Here is a 23,847-nt window from a genome sequence, read left to right on the forward strand (position 1 = left end):
GCAGCAGAGGGAGGGGCAGGAGGTTTGTTCCATTGGAATGTTCATGTTGCTTTCTGCCGCTTTCATTCATGTTTTTGGTTCTCTCTTGTTTAACTCTTGTTTTACCCTCTGTCAGTTGTGTTGTCCTTATAACAGGTAAAATATCATAGATATTGCCCATTTGTTGAATGAAAACATAAATATAGAAACCAAAATCCTCACTGTGAACCGGGTATAGATTGCTTGTCCAGCACTGTTGAATGAAACATTTTCCTGTGTCCCTTTAGAAAGATTAAACACCAACTCTTTAAGTCTTTAAATTAGGTCTGTCTGTCCAACTTAATGCTTTAATGCGCTCCCTAAATTTAAAATGAATTGGATGTTAATTATATTTAATTGCATCACTCGTGTCTCACTGTTTATCCCACTGGCCATCTCTGGAGGATACTGCATTTTAAACAGGCAGTTCCACCTATGACTTGGTGTTCTATATAACGCTTTAAGAGGAAAAAAGCAGAACTTTCCCTTCCCCAGGAACCAAATGTTCAATCGTTAGATAATAAAATGCACTCTTGCTCTTCTGAGTACAGTTAGCCCAATTGCTGCAGTCTTACTTTGACCAGACATTAATAGAAATGTCACATGGATATTAGGGTGTTAGGTAATTTACTTTATGGCTGTTTCCCAATCCTCGCCTGTGATCAATACAAATACTTGTCTCTGCAGGAGAGGAGTGAAATGAATATTGCAGTGTGTAGGAGCTTCTGTAAGGGCTGAGTTGAGGTTTATTTCATGTCATGCAGGCGAATTTCTGGATAACTGTTGGTTTGATTCTACCCTGTCGTTACAGCTTTCAATACATTATTAATGAGAGTGGCCAGAGAAAGCGTGAGAGCGACCTGATAGATAAATGGAGGAAAAGTGAAGGAGAGAGGAGGAGGAGGAGGAGGAGGAGGGGAGAGAAACCCCAGACCTTGCCAGCATCTGTGTCCTGTTTTGTCAGTAATCTCTTCACTGTTGCATAAGGCTTTCGCCTCGACAAACCCTGAGCTCTCACTCTGTCGGTCTGTCTGTTGCACTCACTGCAGTTGTCAGTAGTTTTAACACTTGAAGGCCTCCCGTATGTCTTTGTAGGTCATGAAATGTGTTGATGAAACACTTTGATGTGTCAGGACATGGGCAACGGATGGCTGATATTTGGCCCTCGAGGATCGGTGTGTTTGAGATGACTTTAAGTGAGAGAGGGAGAATGCAAAAGTTTTCAGCCAATTAGTCTGAAGTAGGGCGATACAACATGTAACCTACGCACATAAACAAAATCATTCAGAGTGAATTTTGCTTCTTGCTCCTGGTTGTTGTCGTCAGCCTTTTGAGAATTTTATTATCTTTCCATCTGCTGCAGCAGTACGACTAGGGAGGGGCTATATGGATGTTCTTATGCTGATATAACCAATGATTACCAGCTCTCAATGGCAGATACAGAAAAAAAGTAAAAGATAATTTTACAGTTTTGTTCCTTTAAAAAAAAAAACCTCGGTGTTGGAAAGGCGGAGATAAAGTGAGCCAAGATGGATTGTGTAATTTAGTTGTAGATATTATATTGGCTGGATATATAGTTTGTAACCCTTATAAATAATAATCAATGACAGTATTTCTTCATGCTGGGTTCTAATTTCACTGACAAGAGTTAATCTTTATTGACTAAGATAAATGATTTTAAGACAATCTTAGTGCTTACTCATGACTTTAGTGTCACAGCTAATCATGCTCTCAGCACTTTTAAGGGTGATAAGAAAAAGGGGGGGGGAGGAGAGGTAGAGGAGGGCAGCGAGATTAAAGGAGGGAGCGAGATGACAGGGTTTCTGGTGTCACTGCAAAAAGGAAGTTGAGGTGGTTTATGCTCCGAGCGCAAACACACACACACACACACACACACACACACACACACACACACACATCCACAAACAGACAGTACTCATTTCCAGTACGACATCTTTCTAATAAAGTCTCAACTAGAAAGCTTTCTTTATCATTTGGCATTAGTGTGGCTCTTGCTTTTGGAATATTTGCTTGAAAATATGTATAACTTCCCATGAACGTCTGAAAAGGATGTTTCAATTTGAACGCGGGCATCACAAACATACACACACACACACTTCTTTCTGATCAGAAGAGAGCTGTCACCACATGAAAAGCTTTTCATCTTTCATCTTCAATTAGCCATCCATCATCCTTCATTTCTGTCAAGTTTCCCTCTTCCGGCACCAACTCCAGAGGATAATTTCACCCAAACCCTGGCATGAGTACCTGTGCATCTGCCGCGTCCCGGCAATATAGGTCTGTGAACTTTATTCCAGCAATTAAGCAGAGTGAGCAGAGGGAAGGATCAGAAACAATCAACATAGCAGCAAAATAAACTGACAAAGACTTTCTAGTGGGAATAATCCACAACACCCAGCTGCTCTCTGGATATTACCACTGTGGTCTTTAAAGAGTCTGACTGGTTCCCATGTGGTGCCCCCGGCCCCTTTCTCCCTCACTCTGCTGGCTTTCATGACCATCAGGGTAATGCCTCTGTGTTTAGAAGAACTAACAGGTCTTTCATTTACTGCACATCATTTGGTATTTTTCACATTTTCCTTGTTTTTCCATTTTTGCAACAGAAATGTTCAGTTTAGGTTATACCACATTTCAAGGTTTGTCTTTTGCCAGAAAACACTTTACAAAACACAGAGTGAGAGAAACGATTAAGCAGGTCACATCAGAGAGGGAGGGGGGAAAGAAGGAGCTGATGGTAGATGACCTGAATTGATTTTTTTTTTAACCCATCTATATCCTAGCACTCTTTGGGGCAATATTAAGATATGGTGTGTATGTAAAGAATCCTGTCTATATTTGAATGTATATCAATGGTTAATCCTTTTCTCTCTTTGTTATTTTCCGTTTTATAGTTTTCTTTTTTTTCTCCTTTGTTGCATGCTGCCCCTCTGTGTCTTTGAGTTTTCAGCCTCCGGGTGTGAACTTTTCACGCTAAATTTTCCATGAATTTAGTGCTTTAATCCAGCTCTTATGCCAGTTTTTCTTGGCATGAGTTGTTCCAAACACACTTTAAATTGGAACTTGCTTTAAAGTTTGTTTTTTTCTGCTATCCTCATCTTTTATGTCCGTCTAACTTTAACAGACAGACAGTACCAATACTTGCTCCCTCTCTCTGCCTCTTGTTATTTTTGGGCTCTAATGCCTTTATATGAGAGATAGGACATTGGATGGAGGAGGATGTCAGGGAGAGAGAGTGGGGAATGACGTGCAGGTAAAGGAGCCACAGCCTAGATTTGAACCTGGGCTGCCTGCTTCGTGGACAACAACCTCTGTACATGGGGCGCACAAACTAACCACTAGGTCACCGGCGCCCCCTTCTCTCTGTTTCTTGACTCTGCTTCATTTTTGTCAATGTCACCAAGATGAAAATCAAATTTTGTGTTGCTGTGTTTTTTGTGAAGTAACAGGGGGCCTAAAACATTTTCACTTCAATTTTTTTACTGAGGACCTTAAACGCACAGGGCTCTCAATCAAAACAATAACAAAAGATGACTTCATAGCAGAGTATCATGGGAGTGATTCTCTCTGCTACTCCACCCCCACCCTCGATGAAATCAAAATCGGAGTTGACCGTAGACAATACTTAAGGGGCGAAACAGGCACCTTTTTTTTTTTTTAATCACAGCAGCACATTCAGCAACAGTACGGCAGCTTTTAGTAGCAGTTCACACTACCTCATGCAGCGGTCTTTGACGTAACATCTGGTGTTTCCATGGCAACGATAAACATGTCGTCTTCTGTCATGGCGGCTGCCACGAAAAAGACAGGGGTCGTTACATCTATACATTTAATGATTTCTCTGGTTTCATAACTGTTGGAAAAAATAGCGGTAATGTAAGTACCGTACTCTGCAAAAAAAATAAAATAAAATAGGTTTAGTCCATTTTTAATTAATTCAGATATTTTGGTGTAAACAATTCTACATATTCCAGCTTAAAAACACCAATGTTAAAGTAGAGAAGTATTGATGATGCCTTGAGCTTTTAAATCAGAGAACTAAAATGTTGTTTTTTTGGTATGATGTTGTACCGTGAGACTTGAAGGTAGAAGCAATAAACTTTAATTTCTAAATATTTTGCACAAAAAAAGTCAACCAAGGGTGAAGCTAAAATCATTGTTTATTTGAAAGTCACTCCTTTATTTTGCTGTTGTTTTGTCTTATTGATAGAATGTAATGTTGTCTCTCTATCTTCACATTAAGTTCTTCAGTTTAAACCGTTTTTTCCTTCGCTTGTTCATTTTACAACCGCAAGGATCTCTTCAAGCTTTGCTTTAAAAGATATGTAATATAACATTTCAGAAGCTGTTTTTTAAAAACTGTTCCTGTTGGCAGTGGACCGCACTTTAAAACATAAAAGTAAAATTAGAAACTACAGATGCTGCAAGCTTTCCAAGCAATGATTATGTGTTTATACAGAATTATGCTAATTAGTGAATATCATAACAACCTGCTTATACTGCATCTTTACAAATAACAACAGATTGTGTCGAGCGCTGCCCCAGCTGTTGTGGGCTGTGTGTAATAACGTAGATTAAATTATCTAGTGACAGGACTGGTCTGAGGTTCTCCTTAATCTTTTTTTTTTGGAAACCTCGGCTACAAATTACATTAAGAAATGTAAAGTCTTTGGCTTTGGATGTAGTACTCAGTTTAAGAGCAGCTGCACAGAGCCCTAAATGAAACAGTGTGTGTGTGTCTCTCTCCCTGACTCTCTCTCTCTCTCTCTCTCTCTCTCTACATCTGTAGTCCAGGGTGGTGGCCTGCATGACAGCCATCCTCAGTCAGATGGATGACCGTCACTATGCTTTATACATAGAAACCTTCACTGGGAGCTCTGATCTTGTGGTAAACACATACTGTACACACACACCTGAAGTTGTCTGGTAGCTACACATTGGAAAAATGATTATTCACACACTTATCTTCTTTGATTTGTTTTCACTGCAGGACTTCCTGATGGAATCGTTCATGCTTTTCATGGACCTGATTGGGAAACATGTGTACCCCTCAGACTGGATGGCTATGATTATGGTACAGAACAGGTATGATTCACCTGAGATTTGACCATCCATCAACATGTTAAAGGTCTGCTTCCTTCCTGACTGAACAGGCCACCCTTGTATGACCTGCTAGTGTGACTTTCGGGACTTGGTGTCTATAGTTTAAAAAGAAAATGTTGACACCCACAGAAACCCACACAGGGGAAAAGTTAGAGATGGCAAAGCTGGGATCAGGACTGCAATGAGGAAAAAGGCTGAGGTGGCTACTGTGTGTGTTTGTGTGTGTGTGTTCGCGCGTGCATGTTTGCGTGTGCATGCGCTCTGATGGAGTTGAAAGTCAGTAGTGTATTTTTGTGATGTAAGCTTGAAGAGAGGCCACAGCTGTGTGACGAGAAGAGAAGAGGTAAATAGGTGAAATCGAGGGTGAGGGAGAGAAAAAGACAGGTGGATAAGTAGTCTGTAGGCTGGGATTAGAGAAGAGATGTGAAGGAGGAGAGAGAGAGAGAGAGAGAGAGAAATCGAGAAAAAAAAAAAGGAGGAGGACAAGGGAGTCTGCACTGAATAACGATGACAGATAGATAGTGCCAGGGCAGAGAGACTGGGAGCAGATTTTCTACTTAACTTCAGAAATGCTCAAAGTTACACCGCCATGATACACCTGCACACTGTGTGAAGTTGCTATCATGATGTGTCACTGTGATAGAAGTTTTGGATCAGAAAGAATTGTAGTCTTTGTCTGGAATGGCAGAATAAAGCTACGAGTCAGAGCAGCTGTCATACTTTGATAAACAACAAACAAGTTGTGTTGTGATCATTATTGTGATCTATTAGCTATTATCCCCCCCCCCACACACACACACACACACACACATACACACACACACACACACACACACACACACACACACACACACACACACACACTGTGGAGTCTGAACACTGTGGGTGGCGGTGACAGAAAGATGAGGGGTAGACTTGTGAGGAGCTGGAGCTGGACACTGCGGAGATGGATTTGAGATGACTGGGGTGGAGGTGGAAGAGAGGGAACATATTCTAAAATTTGTCAGCAAACAAGGACGGGACATGAATGAAAGTAAGACTAGGTCTGAATCAGCCTTCTTCAGTAAACATATACGCTGAGCTTCATTTATTGTAGGACATTCCTTTTCCCCCCCTCATGGTTGTTTTTCCAATTCCGTTTTTTACAATGAAGCTTCTACACGGGGAAATGTTGTTTCAATCTTTAACAAATTTCCCTTGATACAATTCTAATTCATCTTTAGATTTTGTTCGGATGAGAACAATGATTGTGTGTGTCTCTGTACATTAGGGTGTTCCTTAGAGCCATCAACACCTATGCAGACACAATGAACCAGAAGTTCCTCAATAATGACGACTTTGAAGTGCAGGTGAGTGTGTCTCTGTGTATTTACAGGGTTTCATCTCCTATTGAAGATGTCTTTCGTCTCTCTTTTGTCTGCTTTAACACTGATTTATTTTACGCTCTCTCCATTCCTCCCCCTGCTCTTTGTCCTGTCTAGTTGTGGAATAACTATTTCCACTTGGCGGTGGCCTTTATTACCCAGGAGTCCCTGCAGCTTCAGCACTTCTCGCCAACCAAGAGGAACAAGATCCTGGCCAAGTGAGAGCAGGGCCATATAATTTCCTTATTTACCACACCTACTCTCCCTGCTCTAATGAAACACTCAGAGATTTGTGTTCTTCTTTTAGTCTGCATTTACTGTTTACACTCCCACTGCCTATTAAAACCCCATGGTGCTTGTAGATAGACATTCAATTGAACTCATGTTGGGGCAGATTAGTTCACTGTTATCTTTTCCACTAGCCTGTTCAACATCTGAGGGGGCAAATAAGAGTATTGATCAAGACATAAGAAGCCAATTTCTCTCTGTGTCTCTTTGTGATTTTTAGATATGGAGACATGAGAAGACTCATCGGCTTTGCTATACGTGATATCTGGTACAAACTAGGTAAGAAAATCTGCTTCATGAAAGTCTGGTTTCCTGCTTTTTCAGGGTATGCAAAACTGTGTGATTACCCTCACACCAACACATACAGTAGCTGCGTATATGTAGATGAGTGCAGGCGTTCCCTCACCTTCAGTTTCCAACACAATCAGAGGAATGTGCATTTGTTTTCTGCAGAGCATGGAAATAAGAGCTCACACTGTCAGCACCATATTGCATGGACAGACCTCAGGGTGGCACAACATAAACTCACAGTCTACCTCAGTAGCCAGAGAAGTAAACTGCCTGTTTAAAAATGCAGGGTTATCTTATGGACCGAAGAATAAAAGTTCAAACACTCATTGTGGATGTTAAATGTGGATGTATTGGTGGACACAGTTCTGTGGGTTCTCCCTGAAGTCAAAAAATAATTAGTATGTGCAGTCCAATATGATGATTTTGATTTCATACATGTATTTTTTCAGGCAGTCACAAGATCTGTTTCATCCCTGGCATGGTGGGTCCCATCCTGGAGATGACTTTGATCCCCGAGGAGGAATTGAGAAGGGCAACAATTCCCATCTTCTTTGACATGATCACTTGTGAACATGCACACGCCGAAAACTTCCACAAGGTGAAAACACTCACATACATCCAAAAAGTGTGTGAACATCAGTCATGCAGAAATGTTTCATCACAACCTCTGAAGCTTTACATGGGTAATTCACATTTTGCTCGCATGGAATCCACACGCAGAAATACCGGCACATACACGCATTGTGTTCCTGCGCTGGTTTCCTGAGAGGATGCAGATAAAAGTCAAAGCTTAATTTATGCTTTCATAACTGATGTATTCTTCGATCCCTCTGCTTATGCGCTTTCTCGTCTCCCTTTGGTGCCTCTCTCTACCCCCCCCTCTCTCCCCTATTTATTCGGCAGTTTGAGAACGAGATCATCTTGAAGTTGGACCACGAGGTGGAGGGTGGTGGAGGAGATGAACGATACATGCAACTCCTGGAGACGATGTAGGCCTGAGTATTCAAATATAACACAATGACAGGAGACAACAACATGCTTGAATGTATATAAACAAGTAAAAAAAAAAGATTCAAATAAAAATATCAGGGTTTTACCAGAGCATGAATTTGCTGACCTGGCAACCCGAGACTACTCGAGTTTGAAACATCAGTAAAAGATGTGAGTCATTTGTAGACTGAAAGGCTGGGTAGCTAGCACCATCATCTATTTCCTGTGTCTTGATGTCGCACTTAATAAATGAGCAGTTGGTGTAACATGAATTAAAATCCAAAAGTTACAATGTACCAAAATGCAAATTACTGTGTCGTTAATGTTAGTTCTGGAACATGAATGTCACCTAGAGCCGTCTTTGTTGTTATGACAATGTGTCTGTTGTACAATCACAGCATTAAACCCACTTTATATGAGATAAACATGCGTTATAAGCCAGGCCAGCTGGAACTATGTCTGACTTGGGGGGGAGAGACGCATCTGCCGGAGCAAATACAGCATGAGCTCATATGTGTGTCTGGTATCCAGGCTGTTGCTATGTCATAAATACTACTTACAATAATTTCCCCAAAAACCTCAAAAGTAACTTGTAACTTGTGCTACTGTCCCTGCAAAAATCTTCACAAAACTACCCAAAATTCAAACCCTGGATATTTATGCAACGTCCTCTGATGATCATTAACACGTGTCCACCTGTCTGCCAGCCTGCTGGACTGCGCTGCAGAGAATTCCACCCTGAGGCCTCAGGTGCAGCACTTTGTCGCCTTGGTGAAGGGACTCCTCATTCGTCTCCTCGACTACCGCACTGTGATGAGCGACGACAGCCGCAACAACCGCATGAGCTGCACCGTCAATCTTCTGGTGAGTCCCACTTCCTTTCAAGTGAAGCTGAGTTGAGTTGCATTTTTCTTTTAAATTGCAGTAGGCATACTTTAAAAATACTTTTATTCATTGCAATATAAATGGCTATGAGTGGCTATTCTTGAAGGCCACATACAACAAGGTAACAAGTTCAAGAATGACGTCACATCGTAGACTTTCACTGTGCTTCTTCAGCCTTTCCTCAATACAAATTTCGTCCCCATGTTTCATTGATGCTGAGCGAATCTTTCAAAACTTCCCATATGTTGAAAGTCTGGCAAGCTCGACCACATATTTGCATTTATTGACACTAACCTTTTGATTCATGCACTGTACCTTGTAGCTGTAGTATTGAAATTCTCAGCAAAGAGGTGCTGATCTCAGTCACACACACACAAAGACACACATACACACACATCAATAAACTCATTATAATTTGAAAGGCTAATGTAAGGAGAGACTAGTGAGTGAGTTTATTCCATAGAGACCTCCGAAAAGAAATCTCAGCCAAAGCAAAACAGCCAAACTGATTGAGGAGTTCATTATAAAATACTGATTTTTTTTTTTTGTCTTCTCTTTCATGCCAAGGTCTTTCGTATATCTTCTCCACATTTAATTTGTGTGCTGATTGATCTACAGGAAAAGATTCATCTCTGTGTCTGGTCTGCCACTGTTTGCAGAGTGTTGCGTCAGCTCCTGTCTGTTCCACATCCTTTCTCTTATGTGATCTTCTAATCACCCCCCCCCCACTCCCACTCCATGGTATTCTCAGGTTTATAATGGAACCCATCTACCCTTAATTTGATTTTTGCCACAGCAGATTAAATCACAAATAATACCTTTCAAACTGTCTATTGTATACATAGTTTCAGTTTGAATTGTCATCTTTAACACAATTTCTCCTACCTTCATAGGAAACTGAGTGTTTCTGTTTTCAACTTGTCATGTGTTGTTTTCTCCCTGAAGAGCAGAGGGTGCTGGCACATGGCAGAGGTGTTAAGCTTGTTGCCTGTAGCAGCTGCCCATTAGCTATTCTCTTTCATTTGTTTGGCTGTAAAAAAAACCCCAAAAAAAAACATTCTGCTTGCTCGAAGGCTGTTGTTCACTCTCCTATCCATGCCACCCCCAGGCTAACTTCACTGAGGCAATGCACACACACACATAAACACAATCACTGGCATACAAAATCACAGGTATTTGCTATGCCTCCTTATGCAGATGCTCTTTCCAAGAAGCACAAATACACAATCATTATCACACGCACACACAAAACTTGGGCTAATGTCAGCTCAGTCAACAGCTATCCAATGAAACCTTTATCTGTCCAGGGACTCTGTTACTCTGTGGACATGTTAGTAATGTATACTAGGCACTTCTACCATATAATATATATAAAGGTTTTAAAACAGCCATTGCTTGAGTGGTGTGTGAGTTAGGAAAGGAACATGACGTATACTGTGGTTTTGTCGTTGCTTGTGTTGTTGTTTGTTCAGAAGATTTGTCATCGTTAACCTTTGTGTGTTAAAACCTGACCTTCATGAAGATTACCAGCAGGGAATTGAGTCGCTAAAGTTAAAACCCATTGACGCAAACATCGATGTATCTGACCTCTGAAGAAGATGAAGCATCTAGCCATAAGTATTCACACAGTATGCTTTGGTTTTACAGTGAATCTGACAATAATCAAGCTCCTCTTATACATGTTGGTGATTGTCTCTGTGTGTGTCTTTGTGTGTTTAAGAGCATTACTGTGTCTTCTGGCTCGTGCTGGTGATGGGAGGTGGGGTTACATCAGTTCGCTCCACTCCTCTGTTCTCTGCAGACGTCATTAAACTTCATTAAACTGGGAGCTAGTGCTGCTAATCTAACAAATTCGCATGCACACACTCCCACACACTGACACACAAAGGCCGTCAGAGGTCTGCAGCATAACACACACACACACACACACACACACACACACACAGAGAGACAACTGCTAGGCCACGCAATTACAAAATTACAAACTTGCTGTCAGTGCAAAGCTTCAGGATGATTTTGGAAATCTCTGTGTCACAAACATATATTGGACCTAACACACAAACACTCTTACTGTAGACACTGATATTGACCCTTCTTTCCTTTTGATTTTGCAGAACTTTTACAAGGACATCAACCGTGAAGGGATGTATATCAGGTATTTATGAGCTGACTTTTACATAAATATACATTTCACCGGTGCATGTCCGTGTTGTATGTGCAAAAGTGTGTGTGTTGAAATGTGTGTACGTGTCTGCGTGAGTGTGTGCTAGTCCATAATCTGACAAGGGATTATATGAGTCCCACTGAATTAATGTCAAAATCCACGGGATCAGCTCTTGGTCTGACTGGAGGGTGAGCAGAGAGGAAGAGAAGCATGATGGGCACAAGGGAGGGAGGGAGGGAGGGTGAGGGAGGGATGGGCAAACAAACAGAGGGAGACGGGGTGATGAGAGTCGAGTGTATGGGGGGATATGGATCCTTCCAGGTCCCATAGTGCAATTATGGCAATAGCTCATAAGTATAATGAGTTATCTGTAAGAGTGAATGTGAGCTGAACTCTATGGTTGATCAGAGGTCTTCTTCTGCCCTGTGGCTTAATGCAAATACTCAAAACTAACAATGGTTTTGAACAGTGCTTGAATTATAGGTCATTAAATCAGCATCTTAACTTCTTACACCTATTGGAATTTTTTCTGAACAGCTAAGCTAACACAACTGACGGTGAAATAACTTTGAACGTTAACCTGTATTTGTAAAAGTTGCTCTCAAAAAATATTGAGGCAAGATTATTATCTTTAAAATAAACCTCAGATTGGCTGAGAGAATGTAATTTTCATGCCACATTTATTCAGAGCACAGTTTTTGTGCAATGATTACCCAATCCAAAAGAAGACGTTTAAACTTTTTAAACTTTAGCCTGAGCTGCATATATCAAACTGTATTTTGCACCTGTATATTTGCACACTTGACTGCTTTTTTTTAATAATAATTCTTTATTTATCTATCATACTATGCACTGGCAGAGCTAGTATTTTGTACTGTTATCTATGAGTAACAGCTACTTATGCACATGGACCATCCATACCACTTTTTATCCTGGCTATGTATTGTGGGCTCATGTTTTTTGTATGGGTGGGATATGTATGTATATATGTGTTGTGTTGTGTGTTTGTATGTATGCTGGCTGCTGGAACACCTACATGTCCCTGCTGGGATGAATAAAGTATATCTTATCTTATTTTTATTTTATCAAAAGTAAAGTGTCCAAAATCAAAACTCATTTCAGGGAACACACTCGGTTTTTCTGGATTCAATTGTTTGTTCAATTTTAAACGGGCTTTTATCCAGGGTCTTAATTCTTTACTTATCTAATACTGTAAGTTGCATAACTTACCGCTCCATATGTTCATATTTTAGGTTGGTGTTTAGAGTTCATCATTCTTTACTGTTTTGTAGGCACTGTGTCAGATGTCTTTCAAACTCTGACTTAAAGACACCACTGCTAAATTAAACAGACTTCACAGAAATGAAAGAGTCCCAAACACTAAACAGATGATTTCTATCTTCTTCATTCAAGGTCTTATTGGGGCATTCTTACTGGGGACACAAAACAGAGTATTAAGTAGTATACATTTCACGACCACCTCCTCTTCTTACTGTCTCTCTGTCTGGTCTCTTTACAAAAGAAACCATTGAACCTATAGCTAGACTGTATAACAGAGATCATAAAATTCTTGGAAACTGGAATTATACAAATATTCATGCTATTGAGTTTTACCCCTCTGATTGTATGTGTTGTTAAGTGTTCAGTGTGATTGTTGGTTGTGTCTCTTGTCTGATGTGATCTTTGTAGTCTGCTGTAAACCAGTTTTAACTGAGTCTTGTTTAACTGTAACTTTTGTAGTGTCACTTTTCCTTTCCTGTATAATCAATGAAGAAAATGTTGTTGCACTCTAAAGAATTGAGCATTTTTAGTCTCTATTAGTCCTATTTCCTTTTGAACAGTTGTTTTGTCTGAATTTGAACTGAACTCACTGCACACTCATAGCTGTCCTCAGAATTTTGGATGTATTGGGGGACAAGATGCTCATGTAATGCCTAAAGAGGGAACAAGACTGTAGATTTAAAATAACTGTGGACTATAAACGACCAGTGATGTTTCTGGTGGACAGTTTGAGCCGGACTTTGCCAACGTTTCCATTCAGTGGTGACATAACCTTGATCTTCCTTATTTAATCAGAGGGCAGCATGACATTGGTTTGAATTTTAAAAAGAATTCTTCAAACATATTTTTTTCTGTACAAAGTGTGTCCTTTCCCAGTGGCATGAAAGAATGAATAGTGAGTGTGTGATTATTTTGGCTTTATGAAAGCACGTCAGTGGTGAATATACCGGTTCATGCAGAAAGCTGGAAGAGGAAGAAAAAGGAAAGGGGGGAGATTTAGAGGAGGTGAGAAAAAGACAACAGGAAGAATCAAAGTAGATGAACATGCACTCAGGGAAGTCAGATGTGTGTGTTTGATTCCCAGTAATCCAACATTTAGACAGAGTGTGTTTAAAGGGGGCAGAAGAAAGAGATGTGAAAGTATTAGAAACAGAAAGTATACTGTCAGTCATTCAACCAGACAGAATGACACATGAAGCCATTTCCTATTCTGTCAAACATGCAAGTCAAACTTTAATGAAGACACAGAGGGCGATATATGCATACAGATATAAACGGATACAGGATAAGTAAAAATCTACATTTGGATGTTTAGTTCTCATGTTCCTCCTCTAAAACTTAACTGAAAAACAAAACATCAGTGAGTGCATTAGATGCCTCCATTGACTTGTGCTGTTGTGTGTATGCATTGTGTGTCCTTGCCATGCCTATGAATACATCTGTGTAGTAAATAGTTCAGGATATATACTGTGTGTGTGAAGAATACAGATTGATTGACACTAAAGTGATTGATGTCTTAAATTGCCTTCAGCTTACCCAACAGTGGCATCTAGTGGAGGGATGTATAGGATGCATGTTCAATTCACTTGACCTCTGTGACTGTGTGTGTTTTTCTTGTGTGTGTGTGTGTGTGTGTGTGTGTGTGTGTTTGTGCTTGTTTGTGCTCAGGTACCTCTACAAGCTGAGGGACCTTCACCTGGAAGGTGAAAACTACACTGAGGCCGCATACACACTGCTGCTGCACTCTCGCCTGCTCAAGGTAGGACACACACTCTTAAGAAGAGATTTTTTTCTTTCTGGTGTTATGCTTTCGGTGTCTCAGTCCGCCTAATCACCTGCCTGTCTGACTCGAGCGAGACTGTTTTTTTTTTTTTTATTGGCTGAAGAATGGTTGCGACGTCTCCAGCCTCTAAATGATGAAGCTACGAGGTTTGTTTATGGCACTGCACCGGCCACTGTGGCTTCATCACTACTGTGATTGATGCCTCGAGTGTGTGTGCGTGTGCATGTGTGTGTGTCTGAGTGAGTTTGACCTCTTTTGTCTCTTCATTTCTTTTATAGGACACTTCGAGGCTCACAGAGCAGACAGAGGAATAAGGGCATCTCTCCCCTTCCTTTTCTTCTCCCCTCTCTGTCTAGTATCATTATGTCAAAGCAGTTCAACTCTTTAATGTTTTTTTATAATCTCTCCATTCATTGTCAGTGTCAGTTCTGTCATTCCTCTTTCACATTGTTGCAAAGAGCAGGCTGAAAGGCAGAGCTCCCTCTAATCCCATTCTACCCCACCGTGGATAGAGCAGCTCCTATAATGTCTTTCACTTTAGTAGATCACGTCTTCTTTAGTTAGTTTCATAATGAATATCCATGTAATTTTATGATCTACATTCTTTTTAATGTAATAAATGAGTCTCTTTTGCAAACTGTGCTTTCACCTTTATGATTTATTACAACAAAGAAAAGCTTTAACCTCTCCTCTCTAGTTTTCAACACCATGATGAATGGGACTGCAGAAAAAGCTGCTCTGATAGTGACCTGTTCCCCTTCGTTTAAACAATAAGAATGTCTACATACGTTATGGTTGCTCACTGTTTTCCTATTTGGGCTTTCTTCCTCTAGTGGCTCGATGAGATGTGCAGCCCCCAGTTCGAGTCTCACGGCTACCAAACCCAGCGGCAGCTCAAAGAAACGCTCTACGACACCATCATTGACTACTTTGACAAGGGCAAGGTCAGCATCTTTTGTAGAGCATGAAATGTTTCTCTTTTGTTTTGAAAAGTGTTGCTCAGAAATCACTTCCGCTTATACTTTTCTCTTTTGAGAGACAAAATGTTCTTATTTTTTTATTTTCTGGATGGCAGAAACCGCCTGCATTCCTTTCACAAAAAGGATAAAGAGAACACAATACAATGCAAAATAATCCTTCAACTTTGTGACGCGCAGGAGCAAATCAAATCAGAATTCAATGCATGGCCGATTATTTTTGAAAAATGTTCTTTTCCTTTCCCATTCAGTGTCTTCTAAAAGATGAGACAGTGTTGCAATATTGCAGTGCGGCTGCGTTGGTGACACAATATCTTTTTGTATTCTCCATGAGTGCTTTTTGTGTTCTCTGAAGCAGAGGAAAGAGACATCTCCCTCCACTCTCCAGGGTCCTGGAAACACAGAATTTCACAAGCTGGCTCCCCAACAGGACAGCTGTTGCAGATTTATTAACAGATGGTGTAATGAAGGACACTTTCTTCTTTCCTAATGTGTGTGTGTTTGTGTGTTTAGATGTGGGAGGAGGCCATCACTCTGTGTAAGGAATTAGCTGAACAGTACGAAAACGAGATCTTTGACTACGAATTACTCAGCAAGAGACTGGTAATACATGATTATTTCATACTTTTTTCTGATCTTTTTTCTCTCTGCCTTCTGGTTTGAACTTGTTGTACAGATGTTATGATGTTGTGGTTGTCTTGAGCCTAAGTGGCTGTTTGAAGGACGGAAGTGAACTCAAGCTAATTATTCAAGTAGCAGCAGTTACACTTGTGCTCAATGTATTTTGGACAAATAGTAGAGCTTGATCTTTGTGAAGTGTTTTTTTTAGAGCGCACAGCATTAGAACATATTGTGCCCAATAAGCAGTTTCACTTAAGTAGCCATCTGCACTTCAACATTACCAACGATTCAGTGCAATAATAAATCCCTGTTTAAAAAGGGATACTTTCTTTACACTTCCTTGACACAGATCTTCCCTTTTAAGCCAGAATGACCAAAGTTTGAAAACCCCATAATTCCATATGAGACCACAGATATGGTTGCCAGTCATCAGGAACTTCAAAGCCGTCTCACTTTGTCCTCTCAATCACTTGTTTGTTTCTTTAATCTCTCACTTTTGAACCACAGTAGAAGTGACCCCCTCTCTATCCAAATCCGTCCTCCCCAACCACACAGAGAATTACACTTTGAAATGAAAAAAACATCTCTCTCTCCTTTATATTACTGCAGCAGAGGCTCTCTCTGCTAATGCTGAATTTATGTGGTTATATAAATGACAGACACTGCCCTTGGATGCAGTGCACTTTTTTTTCTACATCTATCACCCTCAAAGGCCCAGCATTCTGCTGAGGGTGGCCTTGTCATTTGTACCAGCTGATAGAAGTGCTTCAGCTGCACATGGTGCACATCCAAACGTCTCCTTTTTAAATCACACTCTGCCTCTCCCTCTGCAGGAGAAGCAAGCCAAGTTCTATGAGAACATTATGAAGATCCTGAGGCCAAAGCCGGACTACTTCGCCGTGGGCTACTATGGACAAGGCTACCCTCCGTTTCTCAAGGTGTTTGTTTGTTTGTCTCTGTTAGGGAGAGCGAAATGATAACTTTATTACAAAAGACATACATTCACAGTATGTGCAAAAAACACACATGTTAAACAGTCTTCATCTTAAAAACATGAGGAGGTAAGAACACTTTTGTTCTCATTTTCATCAGTGGAGCTGAGCTTTAAAATTGCAACAGTAGACAAGTTTCTGAACACAGGAGCCAGACAGTTCCCAGCAAGGGACTTAAAGTACCTTATGGGAACATTGTAGATCTGTGGGTTTCAGCAGTGTTGCAGGATCAAATATTCCACCTTTTGTTGCTCCTGTACTCAGTAGATGTGTTTATATTGCTGTGTTAAGGGGTATGACAAAGTCACTACCTTTGTTTCAGTGCAGCAGGGCGGTGAAAAGAGAGACCACGTACAGGGCAATTTGTTTTTTGGCTTGGATAAAGATAATGTGTGTGCAGCTTTGAGCTGACTGTCCCGCTGAAGAAAGTCATAATACAGAGAGAGGCGACCTTTTTTTTTAACAGGATAAACAATGTTTTTATATTCATTTATCATTTTTAAGACCAGGTTATTGTCTTCTGCTTCAGAACAAGGTGTTCATCCACCGTGGTAAAGAGTATGAACGCAGAGAGGACTTTCAGAACCATCTGATGAGTCAGTTCCCGAGCGCCGTGCGCCTCAACACCACCACCATACCAGGAGACGACATCAGGAACTCTCCACAACAGTGTATCCTAACTTTAACTTTTCACTCTTACTTTTCCTTTCGGTGTAACTGTGTAACATGAAAACCAAGTAGCTGGTGTTCCTGACTTATCAAATATGAGTGTGTACTCTCTGCTTCAGAGATGTAGAGACACTCTCCATCATGTAGTGAAGTTTTATCCCTGAATGATCTGAATCAGATATCCAGTGTTTCACTGTGCAGCCAGTCCTGGAGATTCCTCCTCGCCTGAAGAACAAACCTGTTCCTGACCAGATTATCAAGTCAGTCATCACATGGCATTTTTAAACTCACATTCTGATCACGCTGTCACATTTGGCTCTGTCAGGAGAGTTTTCTTTTGTTGTCTTGATTGGATTTAAACCCTCTCACCATTCTCTTTACACTGTTTGAAGCTTCTACAAGTCTAACTACGTGCAGCGTTTTCACTACTCCAGACCTGTGAGGAAAGGACCTGTGGACCCAAACAACGAGTTCACTGTAAGTTGGGTTTTTTTTAAAGAAAGATTCATGAACACAGGGAACGTTCAAGTCTTATTTTAGAAAGTTATTCTGAATTTTCTTTTTCACTGGTCTTAAAATATGTCATTCTTCTGTAAGATAATGTTGTTTTTTCTTTCGACATGTTTTGGTTTGATTGTTTGATACGATATTGGATCATGTTTTTGGGGGTTTGATATGAACTCTTCAGATGCAGCATCAGACTCTGGTTTCCTGTGAGGCATCCCACTTATTATACACCATATCTTGATGTGAACACAATGCTCATATGTGGCACCATCATTGTCTTAGTTGGCAAAGTTAAGACTTACTCTCTGTCTGTAAGATCACCTTATAGGGTTAAACACTCACACACTGCAAACTTCTTAAACGTCAGGACTTTGAACTCCACCTCTGCCCACTTTCTGCAGTTTAAGCAAATCCTGCAGTCTTTGATAAGAGACTGAAACACATGTCATGACTATTCACAAAAAGGGCAGAGGCTAATCTAATCCGCTTTCTTTTTAGTCGATGTGGATTGAACGCACCACCTTCACCACTGTGTACAAGCTGCCGGGGATCTTGCGCTGGTTTGAGGCCACTGACATGAAACATGTAAGTTGTTTGCTTTTACCTCCACTGTCACACAACTAACCACAACAGATGACGTCCCTTTTATTTGGTTTTCTATGAAGAACACCTCTGGTCCTAACTTGATCTGTTCTTCCCCATATCTTAATTGTTTACCATTTCTCTCTCCTCCTCTGCCCTGCTCTTTCTACCCCTCGGCTTTTTTCTCCAGACCACCTTGTCTCCACTGGAAAATGCCATAGAGACCATGGAGTCCACTAATGAGAAGATTCTGACCTTGTTAAACCAGTACCAGGCTGACTGGAGTCTTCCCATCAACCCCCTCTCCATGCTGCTCAACGGCATTGTGGACCCTGCTGTCATGGGAGGCTTTGCCAACTATGAAAAGGTAAACGTAAAGAATCCACCCCGGGGTTTTAAATGCTAAGTTGATCTGTGATCCCTTTAACGAGTTTGATTGTTTCCTATTTATCAGGCATTCTTTACTGAAGAGTACACTCAGCAGCACCCCGAGGACAGAGACAAACTGCTGCGCCTCAAAGACTTCATCGCGTGGCAGGTACTGAAACACACTAGCACACTTTATCGACCACACCACATAAAGCCGTGTCGTTTTGATGTGGTCGTTGTGTTGACATTAAAAAAACGTGGTTTTTATAGATCCCATTACTGGGCAGAGGGATCTCTCTGCATGGGAAGAGGGTGGCGGACGACCTGCGTCCATTCCATGAGCGGATGGAGGAGTGCTTCAAACAGCTGAAGAAGAAGGTGGAGAAGGAGTACGGAGTGAGAGAGTTGGTAAGGAATAAGGATGAGGGAGGTAGACGATGAAAACGCAGAAGCAGGGTGCTGTGGTAGAGCTGCAATCACTGAGCTGATAATGTGCTGACAGGCTGACTTTAGACACAGTTAGGATGCTCGTTCACTGGATAAATACGATCATGAACTTCTTTTAAAGTGGCCCTGCCCTTTAGGAGAGATTAAACTAATGATGAGAAGGAGTGACGATAAGCTCTTCTTAACTTCACTCGCTTTTGATTTTTTACGCTTCTCTGATTATGGACTTGCGCTTTTTTTTCACAGACACCATCTATAAACTTTACAACAGAAGTACGCTGAGGTCTTTTTATCGAGATACTAAAAAAAAAGTTTGACTATCTGTTTCCAGCCGGACTTTGATGAGAGGAAGTCCACTCGTCCCCGCTCCATGCTGCGCTCCTTTCGCCAGTCCATCATCTCCATCTCCTCACTGCATGGATCTGAATGTGGGACCCCAACTAAGCTCAATGCAGACAGGTAACATACTTACATGTGTCTTGATGGTGTATAAACATGTGAAATCATCACAAGACCTCAGAGTGCCTAGACGATGCAAAATTCACTGAAAGAAATGACTGCTAATTTATTTGATCTGATAGAGTTGATGTAATTGAAGGGGACAAATCCACTTTTACTGTATTTTTTTTTTTACATATATTTGTGTAACCTAAATGTCTACTGACCCACAAAATCTGAAATAAACCCATCCAGTCCTTTGTTTGTGGTCTGCATAAGTCTTACATCACAAGAGAAACATGCTCTGTTTCAAATTAGCTCAACTTATGATGTCACAAGCTGGATTCTGGTAAAAAATAAATCCCCTCCCCTCCCCTGTAATCTCCACCCATGGACTCCACCCCCAGTCTAGAACAAAACTTTTGCGCAGGTCTGCCATTTTTATTCTTGCTACAGAGGAGTGATGTCTACCGGGAAAACTCATCGGGGGCTCATTGCATTTAAAGAGACACACACACCAAAACTGAGCGTTCTGAGAGAACAGGGTCACAAACCTCCTCTGGTGCTTGATTCATGTTATATTTTGACCAAAGCACAGCACACATGTTTCTTTTAGACCACAGGGGACTGTTTGAAAAGGGGTATAATATGTCCCCTTTAACATAGTTTCAATACAATAGACATTTACATCCATTTATTGACGACCTTCACCCTTACTCACTCCTCTCAGAGACCTCCCCCCTGAGTCTCCAGTCTCCTGGACCACCTCTCTGCATCGCTCCAGCGGCAGCATGAGTGCAGGAACAGTGGATGAAATGGTGACGGTGGGCGAGGCGGAGGTCAAACTGAGGAAGAGTAAGAAGAAGAAGAAGAGGAGCAGCATGATCTTTATCACAGAAGAAAGGGAACGGACGAACACACTTGACTGCAAACGGGTGAGAGTGACGAGAAAAAAAGGATGATGAGAATATGAGGAAATGTGGAACAAGTTAGAGAGAAACAGATGAAGCGAGTCAGGAGATGTTGAAGTGACAGGACTGAGAATGTGTTGGAGTTTGTTGTGATCTCTGTCTCCCTCTAGCTGTCCAAGAAACAGGAGTTCCGTAGTGACACCAACTTGTCTGAGCCGAATGAAGGAAATGTGTCGCTGACGAACGCCAACTCCAGATCCCTGCCTGCCATCACAGGTATTTCACATACACAAACCCACGTGGTGCTGCATAGTCGACTGGGGTTTAGTCACACACACAACTTGGGGGCAAAAGTTGTCTAATTGAGAAGTTATGACCCCAGGCTGTGTTTATTTCTTTGTCTGGAGAGAAAGAAAAAAAAAGACACCATAAGCATTTGAAGCCTTGTGGATGTCAATAAAAAAAACTTGGCAGGCTGGGGAATGTTGCAGTAATTGCTTGACCTGACACAAATTCCGATGTGAGTTAGCAAAGTTATCATATCGGTCGTAATTTTTGTTGAAAAACGTCCAGTTTGTATTCCGTATCATAACCCTGCACTTCAAAACAGTGCATTAGAGCACAATTCACTGATGTCCCTCTGGCCTCCCGCCATGTTGGAGCAGGCAGGCTGAGCCAGCATTGATTGTTGTTTTAATAGACTCCTCTGATTAGCTCCACTGACTGCAGGCTGTACAGCTTCACTGAACACACACACACACACACACACACACACACACACACACACACACACACACACACACACACACACACACACACACACACACACACACACACACACACACACACACACACACACACACACAGCTGGTCCGGTGTTGACATTTCAAACAGAAAATCATTGGAACAGATGCTAGAGCAAACTTTGTCAAAACAAATCCAGGCAGCAGGGGTGGGCAGAGGTTTCATTGTCATCCAGTTATCGGTGAGATACAAAAACAAAGGTTGTTTACATTCTAGGTCTGTCCCTGGCTGTGGTCGCGGGCACTGAGGAGACGGACTCTGTCAGGGCCAGGAGGGACAGTAAAAGCATGTCTGTCTGTGGGACTGCTGACCGAACAGCAGACAGACGCTCAAAGGGGGTCATTAACCTGTTCTTCAAGTCCAAGGTGAGGAACATCAAGTTCATTTCCAAGAATAAGGACTTCTCTTTGAGTCCTGATTGGTTACATCTTGGGTAGTAAGCTTTTCTGATTCTTTGCTGAGACTCAGAGGAGATTATCAAGACATGTTAAGTTTAGCTTAAAGACTGGGCCCGGGGGGAACGGCTAGCTTTGCTTTATCGAAAGCAGAAGAATAAACCTACCAGGACCTCTAAAGGCGTCTAATAAACACTTCTTAGGTGCTTATGTTCAGTATTAAGACCAAGCTCAGACATTCACAACAGCTTAACTGTTAACAAGAAAGCAAAAAACTATTTTCCAAATATTTGAACAATTTTTTGAACAGGTGGTTGCACATGTGTAACCTGTATAGTCTCAGCCAGGTGAGGGTTAAACATAAGATCAAATACACTGAACTGTACTATTTGTGGATTTTTGACATCAGCAGAATCTTCCAGATAAATATGAACAACATCTTTTAATTAAATAAACCCATACCTTAGAGTAAGCTTTGAATTTACATTGTGCATGTTTGTGTTTCAACAGAATTCCAAATCAGAGGATGTGAAGTCTGGAGACTCAGCGAGAGACAGTAACAGTCATTTCTGAAATGCTTCTTTTTAGTTTCCTCTTTCCTTTGCTTATTTTTTATTCATTTGTTTTATAATGAGTTATGAGAGTCACACCAGATTATGCATACACTCCTCTCTCAGTCTGCCTGTCAGTCTCAGTGTTGCCGTTAATATAATTGATTGTACCTATCAATAAAGGCTATTTTGAGGCCTTGACCTTTTTTTTCCCGGTAATTCAAATGATTCCCAGCAAAGCTAAATGTCATCTTACAGCTTTTCAATCAATTGTGCTTCTACAAGAGTGAGCAAACACAATCCATCCTGCCAACGGACTTGATTAAAAAGCTTCTTATTATACATTTTTGCCATTGTTGTGAGTGACTGAAGTTAATGGGGAAAATAATAATTTGATGAAGCACAAAGGTTACCATGTCCTCCCAAAGGACTTGAAAGAGGAACATGCTGCCAAAAAGCTTTGGCTCTGATAGAACAAACGACAAAGTCTAATCAATTCAACAAACTGTGGAGCCTATTAAACAAAGTCTACAGGATGTGTTGTGTGCACACAATGAGAGTTGAAACAGAGTGTGTTCACTGTGTTTCCGTTATAAATAATACTTTTTATTGTGCACGAGTTAGAGCAACCAACAGCATTACTTCTCTTATTAGTGGAATAAATCAAGCATAAAGAAAAGTGAATATTGTTGAAATGTTCTTTCTTTACTAAGAGTTTTATGACAAAATACATTAAACAACCTATAAGTATAACAACAAACTGGCAGACGACTAACCTGGTATTTAGAAGGAAGCAGTTGGAAACAGGCAGACTAACTCTGTTTGAAGATTAGAAAAGAAGCAAAGTGTTTCTGAAGGTCATTCATTACCATTGTGTTATTTATTGGTTTCATCTTAAACTATCTGATATGTAACCAGACAGTTGAGCTTTTTGAGATGCTTTCACACTGCAGAACACACTCAGCGCACTGAAAGTCACTACTGTGTAAAAAGTTATTTCAGCTTCTGACTCGAGAGTTAAACCACAGCATGTCATTTTGAATACAGATGAACTAAGCGGGGAAAAGTGAGCTAATTGAATGACTAGTAAAAAAAAGTAGCTGTAAACATGTTAAAAGACTGAACTATGTTTGAGTTAATTCTGGATTTAGACCCTAGGACATTTTTTAATCACTTTTTGTTCCGTTTTTTTGGGGTGAGACCAAATTGGATGCTCGATGAAACGTCAGGGATCTTTAGCGTGATCCTGCACCCCTAGCACTACAGCAATATAAAGCAGTGAGCGCTTAAGCATCTTCTGTTCTCCCGCTTGATCGCAACTTCCTACTGGTTTCGATATTACAGTCTGCAGTTTTGCTAGCTACAGTATGTCTCAGTAACGAACCGTGAGGTCGACAAC

The 23,847-nt window shown here is 41.0% G+C and overlaps 1 protein-coding gene across 1 annotated transcript in view; it reads left to right on the plus strand.

The window, feature by feature from the left end:
- Positions 1-23,132, plus strand: part of LOC132981928 (dedicator of cytokinesis protein 2-like) — a 94,117-nt gene extending 70,985 nt beyond the window's left edge. Inside the window, exons 27-51 of the mRNA XM_061048067.1 lie at positions 4,826-4,924; positions 5,027-5,121; positions 6,410-6,488; positions 6,621-6,721; positions 7,012-7,070; positions 7,532-7,680; positions 7,986-8,071; positions 8,780-8,936; positions 11,072-11,112; positions 14,071-14,161; positions 15,019-15,129; positions 15,676-15,765; positions 16,617-16,721; positions 17,305-17,446; positions 17,623-17,704; positions 17,837-17,921; positions 18,450-18,536; positions 18,724-18,900; positions 18,988-19,071; positions 19,173-19,310; positions 19,681-19,808; positions 20,518-20,722; positions 20,869-20,974; positions 21,719-21,867; positions 22,408-23,132. Coding sequence (XP_060904050.1) covers positions 4,826-4,924; positions 5,027-5,121; positions 6,410-6,488; positions 6,621-6,721; positions 7,012-7,070; positions 7,532-7,680; positions 7,986-8,071; positions 8,780-8,936; positions 11,072-11,112; positions 14,071-14,161; positions 15,019-15,129; positions 15,676-15,765; positions 16,617-16,721; positions 17,305-17,446; positions 17,623-17,704; positions 17,837-17,921; positions 18,450-18,536; positions 18,724-18,900; positions 18,988-19,071; positions 19,173-19,310; positions 19,681-19,808; positions 20,518-20,722; positions 20,869-20,974; positions 21,719-21,867; positions 22,408-22,470 — 2,709 coding nt within the window. The 3' untranslated portion in view covers positions 22,471-23,132. The remainder of the gene's footprint in view (positions 1-4,825; positions 4,925-5,026; positions 5,122-6,409; positions 6,489-6,620; positions 6,722-7,011; positions 7,071-7,531; positions 7,681-7,985; positions 8,072-8,779; positions 8,937-11,071; positions 11,113-14,070; positions 14,162-15,018; positions 15,130-15,675; positions 15,766-16,616; positions 16,722-17,304; positions 17,447-17,622; positions 17,705-17,836; positions 17,922-18,449; positions 18,537-18,723; positions 18,901-18,987; positions 19,072-19,172; positions 19,311-19,680; positions 19,809-20,517; positions 20,723-20,868; positions 20,975-21,718; positions 21,868-22,407) is intronic.
- Positions 23,133-23,847: the final 715 nt, after the last annotated feature.

This window comes from Labrus mixtus, chromosome 10, assembly GCF_963584025.1.
Source record: "Labrus mixtus chromosome 10, fLabMix1.1, whole genome shotgun sequence".
NCBI classification, from domain to species: Eukaryota; Metazoa; Chordata; class Actinopteri; order Labriformes; family Labridae; genus Labrus; species Labrus mixtus.